This window comes from Pistacia vera, unplaced genomic scaffold, assembly GCF_008641045.1.
Source record: "Pistacia vera cultivar Batoury unplaced genomic scaffold, PisVer_v2 Contig838, whole genome shotgun sequence".
In the NCBI taxonomy this organism is placed as follows: Eukaryota; Viridiplantae; Streptophyta; class Magnoliopsida; order Sapindales; family Anacardiaceae; genus Pistacia; species Pistacia vera.
Window position 1 is genome coordinate 486,521 of NW_022196710.1, and position 14,002 is coordinate 500,522.

At 38.9% G+C, this 14,002-nt stretch overlaps 1 protein-coding gene across 1 annotated transcript; it reads left to right on the forward strand.

Annotated features, from left to right (window-relative positions):
• The first annotated feature begins 12,588 nt into the window (after positions 1-12,588).
• On the forward strand, positions 12,589-12,900 carry LOC116118119 (V-type proton ATPase 16 kDa proteolipid subunit-like). The gene has a single exon (XM_031404087.1). The coding sequence runs from the start codon at positions 12,589-12,591 to the stop codon at positions 12,898-12,900; it is 312 nt and encodes a 103-aa protein (XP_031259947.1).
• Positions 12,901-14,002: the final 1,102 nt, after the last annotated feature.

The window sequence follows — 14,002 nt, forward strand, 5'->3', positions numbered from 1 at the left end:
CGTATTGACAGCTCTGAATAGAATTGCGTTAGGCTAGTGTCAAACTACACCAATCGGTGCACAAGGTGCTTCGGTGATCTCAAGTCTAAGGATCACATGCACCACCATTCGTTAGAGGATTTGTTTCATAGACACTGGGGTTACCATCCATATGGAATCCTCTGGTGGGTCAGTCCAGTGAACTTGCCTACAACAAGCACCCATGTGTTGCACTAGGTTGTCACCAAACAACCTTGACAAGTGAGATCAGTCACTGCCTTTCGACAGGGTCGTTCAACACTATGATAGCCTTACCGTATTATCTGTGCCCTTACTTCAGAATAATACTGGGGCTACGGACGTTTCTAGAATGGCCACCATATGTGCTCATAGGGTTCTCACTATCAAGATTTGAAACACTTGATACCCTCGTCACGGTTCTACCATTCTAAGGACATATATCAATACATATTGCAATAATAATGATTTACGCGATATAGAATAAAATGCCTTTTTTTATTGATTAATGAACATTATTACAAAGAGTCAATTCTACAATAATTGATTGGCTCTAGGGCATCTACTCTAACAATCTCCCACTTACACTATAGCCAATCATTCATGTATTTAATACCAAATGATCTCAGGTGCCTTTCATGCTTCTGCTGCGACAAAGGCTTTGTCAGTGGATCTGCGAGATTGTCGTCAGTATGCACTTTACTAATCTACATGTCTTTCCTCTCAACTATCTCTTTGATGAGATGGAATCGTCTGAGTATGTGTCTGGACTTCTGATGAGACCGTGGTTCCCTGGATTGAGCAATTGCTCCATTGTTGTCACAATAAATGTCTATAGGATCAACAATCGTGGGAATCACACCAAGTAACGAACTTCTTAATCCAGACTGCCTCCTTGGCCGCATCTGATAATGCAATATACTCAGCCTTCATTGTAGGGTCCGCTACAGTGCTTTGCTTGGAGCTCTTCCAGCTCACTGCACCACCATTAAGACAAAATACAAACCCTGATTACGATCGATAATCATCTTTGTTCGTTTGGAAACTAGCATCACTATATCCTCTTATAGTGAGCTTATATTCCCCTCTATAAACCAAGAACATATCCTTAGTCCTCTTCAGGTACTTAAGAATATTCTTGACAGTCATCCAGTGACGCTCACCTGGATCCGATTGATATCTACTATAAGTGCTCAAAGCACACGAGACATTAATCCGAGTACATAGCATGGCATACATGATGGATCCAATTGTTGATGCATATGGGATCCTCTTCATCATATCTCTCTCGTCTTATGTTCTAGGACACAATTCCTCAGAGAGATAAACACCATATGACATTGGAAGAAATCCCTTCTTGGATTCTTCCATACTGAATCTTTTCAGGTGTTCGTCAATATATGCACCATGACTTAGGCCAAGCAACCTACGCGATCTATCACAATAGATCTTTATTCCAAGGATGTAGGCTGCTTCCCTTAAGTCCTTCATGGAGAAGCACTTGGATAACCAAGTCTTTACCGACTACAAATTCGGTATATCATTCCCGATCAGAAGTATGTCATCGACATACAACACTAGGAATACTACTGCGCTCCCACTCACTTTCTTGTAAACATAGGACTCATCTTCGTTCTTGATAAAACTGAATTCTTTTACGGCTTCATCAAAATGAATGTTCCAGCTCCTTGAAGCTTGCTTGAGTCCATATATGGATCTCTGCAACTTGCATACCCTATCAACTTGCCCATCAAGAACGAAACCATCAGGCTGTGTCATATACACATCCTCCTCAAGGTTTTCATTCAGGAAAGCTGTTTTGACATCCATTTGCGAAATCTCATAGTCATGATATGCAGAATCGCAAGCATAATCCGGATGGATTTAATCATGGCAACCGGCGAAAAGGTTTCTTCATAGTCAATGCCATGAATTTGTTTGAAACCTTTGGCAATCAGTCGTGCTTTATAAGTATGCACCTTGCCATCCATGTCAGTCTTCTTTTTGAAGACCCATTTACACCCTATAGGTTTTACCCCTTCAGGTGGTTCCACCAGAGACACACTTGGTTCTGGTACATGGAGTCCATTTCAGATTTCATGACTTCAAGCTGTTTAACAGAATCTGGATCCGATATAGCGTCTTTGTAGGTTCTAAGTTCATGGTCTTGATAGACTAGTACATCACCATGTTGAGTCACGAGATAACCGTATCTCACGGGCTCATGGCGTACTCTCCCAGATCTACGTAGCTCCTGTGCTACCTGAGGTGGTTCATTTTGAGCCATAGCTTATGGAATAACCTCCTCATGATGTTCAACCACCTTCAGTGGCACATCATCCCGTCCTTCATCTAATATATCTTGTGGTTCTAGAACTTCATCAAGTTCTACTTTTCTCCCACTAGTACTTCTTAGAAAATATTTCATTTCTAGGAAGACACCAGATCGAGCAACAAAAATTTTGCGCTCTTCTGGGTGGTAGAAGTAGTATCCTTTGGTCTCCTTTGGATATCCCACAAATATACATTTACAACATTTTGGGCCTAGCTTGTTTGAAGTCAATTTCTTAACATAAGCTTCGCAACCCCAAATCCTTAGATAAGACAAGTTGGGCTTTCGCCCAACCCATAGCTCATATGAAGTCTTATCTACAAACTTTGAAGGCACACGATTCAAAACGTGAGTCGTAGTCTCTAGGGCATAACCCCAGCATAACCCTAGAATGATGCAAGTAAATCACTAAAACTCATGATGGACCTAACCATGTCAAGTAAGGTCTTGTTCCTCCTTTCTGACACTCCATTGTGTTAGGGTATACAAGGAGGGGTGAGTTGTGATACTATCCCATATTCCTTCAAGTACTCCAAAAACCCTGAGCTTAAGTATTCACCTCCTCGATCCGACCGAAGAGCTTTAAAACTTTTACCCAACATATTTTGTACTTCATTCCTGAATTCTTTAAACTTATTAAAGGCTTCAGATTTATGTCTCATAAGCTAGACATAACCATATCTAATAAAATCATCAGTAAATGTGATGAAGTATGAATATCCACCTCTGACTTCAACTGTTAGTGGACCTCATACATCACTATGGATGATGCCTAGCAGCTCAATAACCCTTTCACTTTGTCCTGTGAAAGGAGACTTGGTCATCTTGCCTAATAGGCATGACTCGCATACCTCAAATGACTGAAAGTCAAAAGGGTCCAAAACTTCATCCCTTTGAAGTTTTGCAATGCGAGTCTTATTAACATGAAACAATCTACAGTGCCAAAGATATGTCTAGTTTTGATCACTATGTTTAGTTTTCTTGGTTTTAACATTGAGAATATCTTTATTGTTTAAGTCAAGAACATATAATCCATTATATAACCTTGCAATTCCAAATAGAATACCATTCAAACTAAATGACAACAATCCATTAGATATCTCCAAATGATACCCCATATTATCCAAAGCGGATACTGAAATAATATTTCTAGAAATAGAAGGTACGTGATAACAGTTATGTAGATCCAACAACAAGCCCGTAGGCAAACATAAACAGTAAGTCCCTACAGCCAATGTAGCCACATGTGCTCCATTTCCAACTCATAGTTCCACCTCTCCCTTGGTGAGCACTCTACTCTGCCTTAGTCCCTACACATCAGTACAAATGTGAGTACCACATCCTGTGTCAATGACCCAAGATTTTGAGGGAGAGAAGTTAATCTCAATCATAAACATACCTAAAGCCGTAGCATCTGGCTTCTTCTTGCTTGCGAGGAAAGCCTTGTAGTGTTTCCTCCAATGGCCAAGCTTACCACAAAAAAAGCAGCCTACTTTTCCCTTTTCTATGCCACTCTCAGGCCCAAGAGCAACTTGTCCTTTGGGCTTGGGCTTGGGCTTGGCTTTACCCTTTCCTTTACAGGCAGTAACCAATAAAATAGGCTTGGACTTTTTCAAGTCCTACTCTGCAGTCCTCAACATGTTCAAAAGTTCCGACAGGGTTTTCACCATCGTGTTCATATTGAAATTCATTATGAACGGTGCATAAGAGTCAAGCAAGGATTGCAGAATCAAATCCATTTGTAATTCTGCATCCAACTCAAATCTCAAAGTCTCAAGCCTCTCTATATGTGCTTGATCATCTTGAGCACATGAGGACCAACTTGGGCTCCCTCAGTCAAACGACTCCCAAATAGTGCTTTCAACACCTTGTACCTCTCACGTCGAGCATTTCCTTTGAAAAGCTCCTTGAGGTGTAGAATGATAGAAGCAGCGTCCATATTCTCATGCTACTTTTGTAGCACTGGTGTCATCGATGCTAACATCAAGCATTGAACGCCATCAGCATCATCAAGGAACTTTTGATAAGTATCCTTTACTTCTTGAGTGGCATTAGGACCAGGCTCACGCTCAGCCAAGTATGGCTTTTCAAGGATATGCAATTTCTTTTCCGACTTTAGTATAATCCAAAGATTTCGATACCAATATAAGAAATTGGATCCATCCAACCTGTTTTCTTTCTTAATTATCGGTCGCAAGTTCATAATGCTCATTTTGGTGAATCTACAATTGCAGAAAAGATAAAGTCATTATAAAGTTCATTATTATTCAATATGGTCTTTTATTAAACGATGCTCCCACTATTTTACTCAAGTCAATAACCCTCACTATTAACTTGGAAAAGCCCGTTGACTTTCCTAGTGGACCGAGATCCCATCCGGCCTATTTCAAACCTTTGCTTTGGCGAACAAGCCAAAATGAGTTGATTAGGTAGGCCAATAAACTTAATCCACACTAGTTGATAGCTCCTACTATTAACCTCAAATGTTAAAAAGCCAACAAGCCAATCACACAATCCAATGGCCCCAACCATTGTCCTCAAGTGTGATTCTCAGTATCAGTAAAGTGGACACTACATGTCACCACGTACACATAATATGTGTACTGCTCTACTATGCCCATAACGTGTTTATCAACCTTCGCTTTGGCGAACAAGTAAAACCGTCATTTTAAGTCGACCCATCTCTATTAAGGAAAACTCTAATGCATTTTAACCTCCCACTGGTAGAAGCGTACCATTCGCTTTGGCAAACAAGGTTTCGACAAACATTGGGTTGATTAAAACCATGGTGATGGAAGGCTTACGTGACTTAATATACTTTAATTGAGGGTTTGTTATTTAATGTCTCACCAGATTATTATCTTTGTTAAAATGACATTGTTTGACACGTTATTCAATATTCAACCTTAGCATGCATTCTAAACACAATATTAAAATGTGCCGATACATGGCCCAACTAAAACTGATTTCCTCGAGCCTAGAGGAATTGGTGGGTCACCTAGGGGTCCTGTAATAAATATCTTAAGTCTTCAAGTACGGTTGCCTCGTCCTTTGTTCCGTCTCCAAGTACATTACAAAAACATCATTCTAAATTTATAATAAAATTAATATTAAACTAATTTTACATCAACAAATTTAGAAACCTCGATTTACATTCGAGGAGAATGAGATGAGAAGAGGAGAAAGGCATGACACGCAGGCCTTATTTAATAAACTACAACCATACATACCCAAAAAAAAAAAAAAAAAAATTTAAAACATTCACCATAGGTCTAAGGCTCATGTACCTGGCACCATGCAATATACAAACAAGTGCATAGCATACATTTCAAAAACAATCAATTTTTGCAATTGGTGGGTTAATTATTGATTACCCCCTGACAATTTGTAGATCTACATTTGGTCTAAAAGTTTTAAAACTTTACAATCTGGCCCCTACACCCTCAGAAGTGCGCTCGCTGCGGTGATGAGTTAGATCACCGCAGCATGCGCTGGTTAACTTGACGTTCATGCTCTACGTGCGATCGTCGCGGCGATGGGTTATATCGCCGCGGCAAGCACTGATTTTGTATAGCGCTCGTCCTAAGGACAATTGTCGCGGCGATGGTTTATATCGCCGCGGCGAGCGCTGATTTCGTAATTAGCGTGAATGCCAAACACGCACGCCGTGGCGATAGGTTATATCGCCGCGGCGAGCGTGCATTGATTTGTAGCTTCGGATCAATTCAAACAGTAACCGAAAACACACCAAACGGATTTTGCAATCAATCATACACACTGATTTCAACAAAAATCCATCACCCAATATACCAAACTTGCAGATCATCAACAAATTAAAATTAATCGATTAATTGATTTCTTAAAACATGCTTTTAAAGCAGATTTTACGCAGATTCTTTAAGGCAACATATTATCAATCAAATACATGTAATCAACCATCCATATAAAACTGTAAAATCTGTTACCCTAGGCTCTGCTACCACTATTAGGAAACGATCCATTGAGGCAGCGAAAAACAGAAAATTAATAACAACACGGATCGTTTAATAGAACCAAGATCAGGGCACAAATTTACAATTTATATCAAAACAAGAATTTGCAGAAAATTAGTTTAGAGTTTAAGAAATCATACGTAAGTTTGGAGGCTCCTCCAACTTTGTCTCTGAACGTATTTTTCTACCGACCCAAGTGTAGGATCGAACCGACGTAGTCCACACGAAGATAATCGCAAGGAACTAAAGAGGGATTTGCTAGATCCTCTTTAGCCTTAAGAACAAAGAAGGAAAATGAAAAGTATTTGATTTTTCAATCAAAACTAAAATTGGCGTGGGAGAGAGTGTTTTGGGGCTGTGGGGTTTTTCTTTTTCAATGAAAAGAATGAATAATGAAATCTATCTTATTCACAAAGAAATTTTTTCTTTTATAGTGATGTTTTAATTGCCATATTCCCATATGGAATAGGTTTGGGCTCTAGCCCAAACACCCCATGTTTCCAAACACTCCCAATTAGATATTTCAATATTAGGTTCATCATTATCTCAATTAAAATTATATATATATATATATTATATATATATATATATATATATATAATATATATATTACATTTAACATTTAACAATAATGATAACTTATTTAAATATATGCGAACACATATTTAAACGTAATCTCACTTATTTAATTTTTCTAACATATTAAATAAAGGCTACAACCTCAGCAAATTTAATTGCACTGTGAAATTACCAAAATACTATTTCGCCCAAAAAGACAAAAACGCCCTTCATACCTCCTGAGTCTTAAATTATCTTCTATGAGTGTGACCCATAGGCTCCTCATCATACCGACAGTGTATAGTATCGCAATTAACACCAATTAATCATCTTACTATACACAGACCAAGATTGGCTCTTAACAAGGCATCATGGCCACCCGATAGATTCGGATTCAACAAAGTAGCTACCTGTCAATGATATGGTTATCGTACAATTCGATCATTTCATCATTTGTTATCTCGACGAGACCAAGGCATAGAAATAATGTCAACGTTTGGTTACTCTCGATATTATGTATTCAGTTACTGGACCAATGACCTGTATTATAAATTGGATAGGGCAACAACTCAATCCCACTATGGCCACAGTTTTAGTGTCATTGTCATTTATTAAATTGCGTCGTAGGTAACTTCTCCTATACCCGAGAGTGATGAATCCTTTGTCTATCCACCATAGTCTTGATACACTCCTTGATGTAGCCAATTACTATCGTATTGACAGCTCTGAATAGAACTGTGTTAGGCTAGTGTCAAACTACACCAATCAGTGCACAAGGCGCTCTAGTGATCTCAAGTCTAAGGATCACATACACCACCATTCGTTAGAGGATTTGTTCCATAGACACTGGGGTTATCATCCATATGGAATCCTTTGGTGGGTCAGTCCAATGAACTTGCCTACAATAAGCACCTATGTGTTGCACCAGGTTGTCACCAAACAACCTTGACAAGTGAGATTAGTCACTGCCTTTCGACAGGGTCATTTAACACTATGATAGTTTTACCGTATTATCTGTGCCATTTCTTTAGAATAATACTGGGGCTATGGACGTTTCTAGAATGACCACCATATATGCTCATAGGGTTCTCACTATCAAGATTTGAAACACTTGATACCCTCGTCATGGTTCTACCATTCTAAGGACATATATCAATACATAAAATGATGATTTACGCGATATAGTATAAAATGCCTTTTATTGATTAATGAACATTATTACAAAGAGTCAATTCTACAATAATTGATTGGCTCTAGGGCATCTACTCTAACACACAGCAGCCATACTTTAGCCATGGTCCAAATCAGTTTCCTTCTATCTCCTCACCTATAAGTCACAATCCAGTACAACTTCAAAACTTAGCACCAGCAAATTAGTCTCAGTACACCTATTCAACCTTTCATGCAGATCAAACATAGTTATCTTGTGAACCTTCAGGAGAAACACATATGAAAAACTGCTCAGCTGGAAAATCAACAGCTTCAATAGCCACTCCACTCACTATAGCAGATCCCACTTAGTATATTGATTCAAGAGCGACTCACCATATCACCCCAAATTTACAGAATCTTTCCTTGAAAAATCAATACAATGGTTCAGAGTCTCTTCAAATGGGCAATGGTAAATGTCTTGGCATTTCTCACACAGGTTTGACCCTTATTCCTTCTTGCATAAACAAGTCCTTACAACTTAAAAATATTCTCTGTGTACCTCAAGTAACAAAAAATCTTCTAAGTATTTCAAAGATTACACGTGACAGCAATGTGGTTGTTGAATTTTCTGTGGATGAATGTGTTGTTAAAGACAAGACATCACAGGTGATTCTACTTAAAGGCTATGTACATAATGGACTCTATTAGCTTGACATTCCAACTGGCTTCCACAATCAACAGGCTGAGTCCTCTATAGTAATATCTCCACAACTGTAGGTTTTTCAAGTGTTTTTAAATACAGCAAACTCCTCCATCAGTTCAAAGCCTGCTACATCTATCACTGCAAATTTAAATAACTCGTCTAGTCCTAGTCCTTCATGTCCAGTTATTACTATAGCAAATAATGAATCTTTACATTCAACTATTGATAAAGTGGGGACGTTATGGCATAGAAGACTTGGTCATCCTCATTCCTCTGTACTTAACACTCTTGTTACAAATTTGAATATAAAAGATCATAGCTTAAACAGAATTAGTTTTTGTGAAGCATATCAATATGGGAAACTTCATCAAAGTCATTTTCCTTCTTCCAATTTACAAACACATACGCCATTTGAGCTTGATATTGCAGATGTTTGGGGACCTATCCCTGTTAGTTTAGCTACTGGTTATAGATATTACCTACTATTGGTTGATGACTACACTTGGTACTCCTGGATCTATCCAATGAAGCTCAAATCTGAAGTTAACAATATAATACAACTGTTTGTACAACTGGTTGCTCAGCAATTTGACAAGAAAATAAAGGCCTTTCAGTCAGATTAGAGTGGAGAGTTTTGCCCTTTAGCTATATATTTTGCTCAACAAGGAATACATTTTAGGCATCTATGCCCTCACACACACCAACAAAATGGTAAAATAGAACGTAAACATCGGCATGTGATTGAGACGGGGTTAAGATTGTTGGCCCAAGCTTCCATGCTACTTGAATATTATTGGTTTGCATTCCATATGACTGTGTACCTAATTAACAGGTTACCTACAGTGGTTCTACATAATCAAACTCCCTTTCAAAAGCTCTTCCACAAGTCCCCAGACTACCATGCTATTCGGATCTTTGGGTGCCAATGCTTTCCTTTCATTAGACCCTACCAAAAACATAAGTTTGCCTTCCATTCCGAGCAATGTATTCTCTTAGGTAATAGCTCATATCATAAGGGATATTTGTGTCTTAATGCTCATGGCAAGGTATACACTGTTCAGAGTGTAAAATTTAATGAGGAAGTCTTCCCTTTTGCTCATAATTTTACTCTTATAACTGCTCTTACCACAACCACAAACTGTCCACAGCTTGGAAAATTCCAGTTGATTTTTCTTCTCTAAAACAGCCTGTGCCAGATTCCTCTCGACTATCACCGTCCTCCACTACATCTACTACTCCTAATTATGTTACCTCCACAACACCTGTCATCAACACCTCCCCGCACCTTCCCTCATTTCAGCTAAAGGTTGACCTTCGAGGTTACCATACTACAGCACCTTCACCCTCATTTCCTTCATCTCACCATCCCACTCAAAATGTCCATCCCATGATAACCAGACATAAATCAAAAGCTCTCATTAGTTCCATCCTTCCAGAAAATCATACAGAACCTTCCTTTGTTGCAAATGCATTTCAACATCCTCTTTGGCTCAAAGCCATGAAAGCCGAGTTTGATGCACTAGAAGCCAATCATATGTGGACTTTAGTCCTATATACAGATGAGATGACCTTAGTTGGGAATAAATGGGTCTTTAAGGTCAAGTTAAATGCTGATAGAAGTCTTTAATGATATAAAGCGCGGCTTGTCGCGAAAGGTTTTCATCAGGTTCCTAGCATTGATTATTTTGAGATGTTTTCTCCTATTATTAAAGCTTCCACTATTCAAGTTATACTCTCCCTTGCTATCTATAATGGATGGGAAGTGCAACAAGTTGACGTTAACAACGCCTTGCTCAATGGCGACCTTACCGAGTCTGTGTATATGTCTCAACCAAAGGGGTTTGTTGATTCTTCCAAACCATCCTATGTTTGCAAACTTCACAAAGCCCTATATGGGCTAAAGCAAGCACCCTGGGCATGGTTTGACAAGCTTAAGTTAGCCTTGGTTGGTCACGGTTTTACTAATTCTACATCAGACTCCAGTCTGTTCTACTATCATCAAGATACTACAATTGTCTACGTACTTGTTTATGTAGATGACATCCTATTAACTAGTAAAATGCTTCTCTTATTCAACATGTTGTCACCTGTTTGGATGAAACCTTTGGCCTTAAGATTCTTGGTCCTGTCCACTACTTCCTTGGCATTTCTATCATTCATACACCTTATAGTCTTCAACTAAATCAGCAAAAGTATGCTGAAGAAGTTCTCCAGCATTTTGGTATGCAACATTGCAACCCGTGTTCTACCCCCATGGTGTTTGGTTCTAAGTTGCAGTTTGATGATGGACCTCTTTTTGATCAGCCCTCCTTGTATCATAGTCTTATTGGTGCTCTCTAGTATCTTACAATGACTAGACCAGACATATCTTTTGCTATTAATAAGCTGAGCCAATTCCTAAAAGCTTTAACAACTAATCATTGGCAAGCCTATAAGCATGTTCTTCGTTATCTTTAGGGCACTATGAGTCATGGCCTTACCTTTTGAAAGAGTTCTACCTTGCACCTTGAAGGATATACGGATGTCGACTAGGCAAGTAATTTGTCTGATCGGAAATCTACCAGAGGTTATTGTCCCTTTCTTGGGTCTAATTTAATCCAATGGAGTTCCAAAAAAACAGTAGGTGGTAGCTCTCTCTTCCACTGAAACTGAGTACCGTGCCTTGGCTCAAGCCTCAACTGAAGTGGCCTGGCTCCAAAATCTTTTTTGTGAGCTTCATATTACCATCCCCGGTGTTCCTTTTTTCTGGTGTGATAACACCAGTGCAGGTGCTCTTGCCGCCAATCCCATGTTCTATGCACGCATCAAACACATTGAAATTGACATTCACTTTGTCTGCAAAATGGTTCAGTTTAAATGCTTGATGGTTCAATATGTTGCTTCTCAGTTTCAGGTTGCTGACATCTTGACCAAGTCGTTGTCTGGTTCTCGGTTTAAAACTATTCGTGATGATTTGTGTCTTGTTGCTGCCTCCTCCCTATTTGAGCTTGAGGGACGATCCTTCGCATGTCAAGCCTCAAATTCTGAGGATTCAGTAGCAGAAATAAACAATCCCTGAAAAAGAAAATCAGTCCAGAAAGAAATCAATCCAGTTTTTTTTTACTCAACCTTTCCCTACAGTATTATTTTTTTTTTTTACTTAAGTTCAGCTTGAGAGACGATGTTAACCAAAAAATCAAGCTTCACATAAGCAAAAAGATCCAAACAATAGAAAACACATGCAGGGTAAAATTTGTGCCAACTTCAGTTCACACTTTTTATCATCTACTAACGGCATGCAAGTGGGAAAACAACTTGCACTACAAGTTGCAAAACAGGTACAAGTTGGCCTTATCATCTACTAACGGCATGCAAGTGGGAAATACAAGTTACAAAATAGATACAAGTTGGCCTGCAAGTGGAGATGCAAGTTGTAAATCAAACAAACCATATTTCTTGTATTTACTTAGTCTCTTAGTGATCAAACGGTGGAGAAGAATAGTTTGCAGTATAAATTTTGTAATAGTTTACTGTTCACGTAATGAAATATGAAAAGAGTTTAGTGCTCTGTTTTTTCTTTCTTCATCCTCTCACATTTTCCTTTATAGTCATTTTTCTCTCTCTACTGTGTTGAAAGTTTTACAGTTATCGTAACATTTTAACATCAAGTGTTACCATAGATAGTCTACAGTAACACTTTAAGGAAAAGTGCTACTGTCTAGTGTTACCGTAGGCCATTTTTGTTATAGTGACTACTACCCTCGTCATCTCCTATAAGAACCAAACACATATCAAATTAATCTAGTTTTTTAGTGATTTATTTGGCTATTTATTTGGCTTTCCGATATGGGGTTTTAATTGGGTGTATCGTAGGTATGGGAGCTGTATATGAAACAGCGAAAAGTGGAGTAGGTGTGTTGGTGATGAGGCCAGAACTGGTGATGAAGTCTATTGTGTCGGTGGTCATGGCAGGAGTGTTGGGTATTTACAGTTTGATTATTGCTATTATAATTAGTACTAGGATTAACCCTAAGGCTAAATCTTATTGCCTCTTTGATGGCTATGCCCATCTTTCTTATGGTCTCCCTTATGGCTTCACTGGTGTCTCTACGAGTATGGCGATCGAAATCGTTGGTGATGCTGGTGTTAAGTGTAATCATTCTTTCCGATCTCAGTCATCTATCTGAAAAATTAAATTGGTAAATTTCTTTAATTTGGATTGATTATAGTGAAGAATGGTTGATTTTTTGTAGCATTGTAACTTTGATTGGATACTATATATTGATTAAATATGTGTCGTGTTTCACTTCCTTTGTGAACTCAATGAATTTCTGTTTAGAATTATCTCATTGTGATATGAATGCTTTATGCTATGATTAAACATAGCTATTTAAGCACCGTTTGGTGCGGCTTAAAGAACCACCAAAAATGGCCACAAAAGATGAGGTCACTATTTTGATATGTCTTCTGTAAAGTTTTGCTTGTTTGGTTCATGAGTTACAATGCTTAAAATGTGAATTTCATTTAGTAAATTATAGAGGCTAAAGGGTGAGCACTTCATGTGATTTTACAAGCTTTGCATTACTGCTCTTCATTTATTGTTTTATTTGTTTTGTTTTTCTTTTCTTCTCGATGTTGTAATAAGGCTTTATGGGAAAATTGTTAATCTTTTCAGAGGTTTAACCAAAGACATGAGTGGGTGAAAGGGGACTTGTAGTTGGCTCTATGTGCAAATGCCTTACATATTTCAATTGAGTTAATGCGCTATTGTTATTTGCTTTCTTTCTTATAGGAACCCACTCCAATAACTCAACAATGTAGGCTGGGCCATGGGTCTTTCATGGGCTTGGGTAGAACTCTCTTTGGAAAACCGACTTGCCAAGGGAGGGTGCCCAAGCCTTTATAACCCACATGCCCACCCTTTTCCTTTTCAATGTGGGATCCTAACATTCCACCACGCTTCCGCAACCGACGTCCATGTTGGCCTCTTTACCCCCATTGGCCTCTTTACCCCTTGGGTGACTACCCGGATCCCCTTTTCCCTCGGACCTCCATGCCCTTTCTCGGGGTAGCAGCCCTGGCCCAAGGTCAGCCTGCCATGGGTCAGCCTGCCATGCGTGCGTTGCCACATAGGCACAAGATCATGCTCTAATACCAATTAATAGGAACCCACTCTAATAACTCAACAATGTGGGCTGGGCCATGGGTCTTTTATGGGCTTGGATAGAACTCTCTTTGAAAAACCGGCTTACCAAGGGAGGGTGCCCAAGCCTTTATAATCCACATGCC

Excerpts from the sequence above, each read along its gene's own strand:
- LOC116118119 (XM_031404087.1), top strand. The coding sequence starts at position 12,589 with ATGGGAGCTGTATATGAAACAGCGAAAAGTGGAGTAGGTGTGTTGGTG.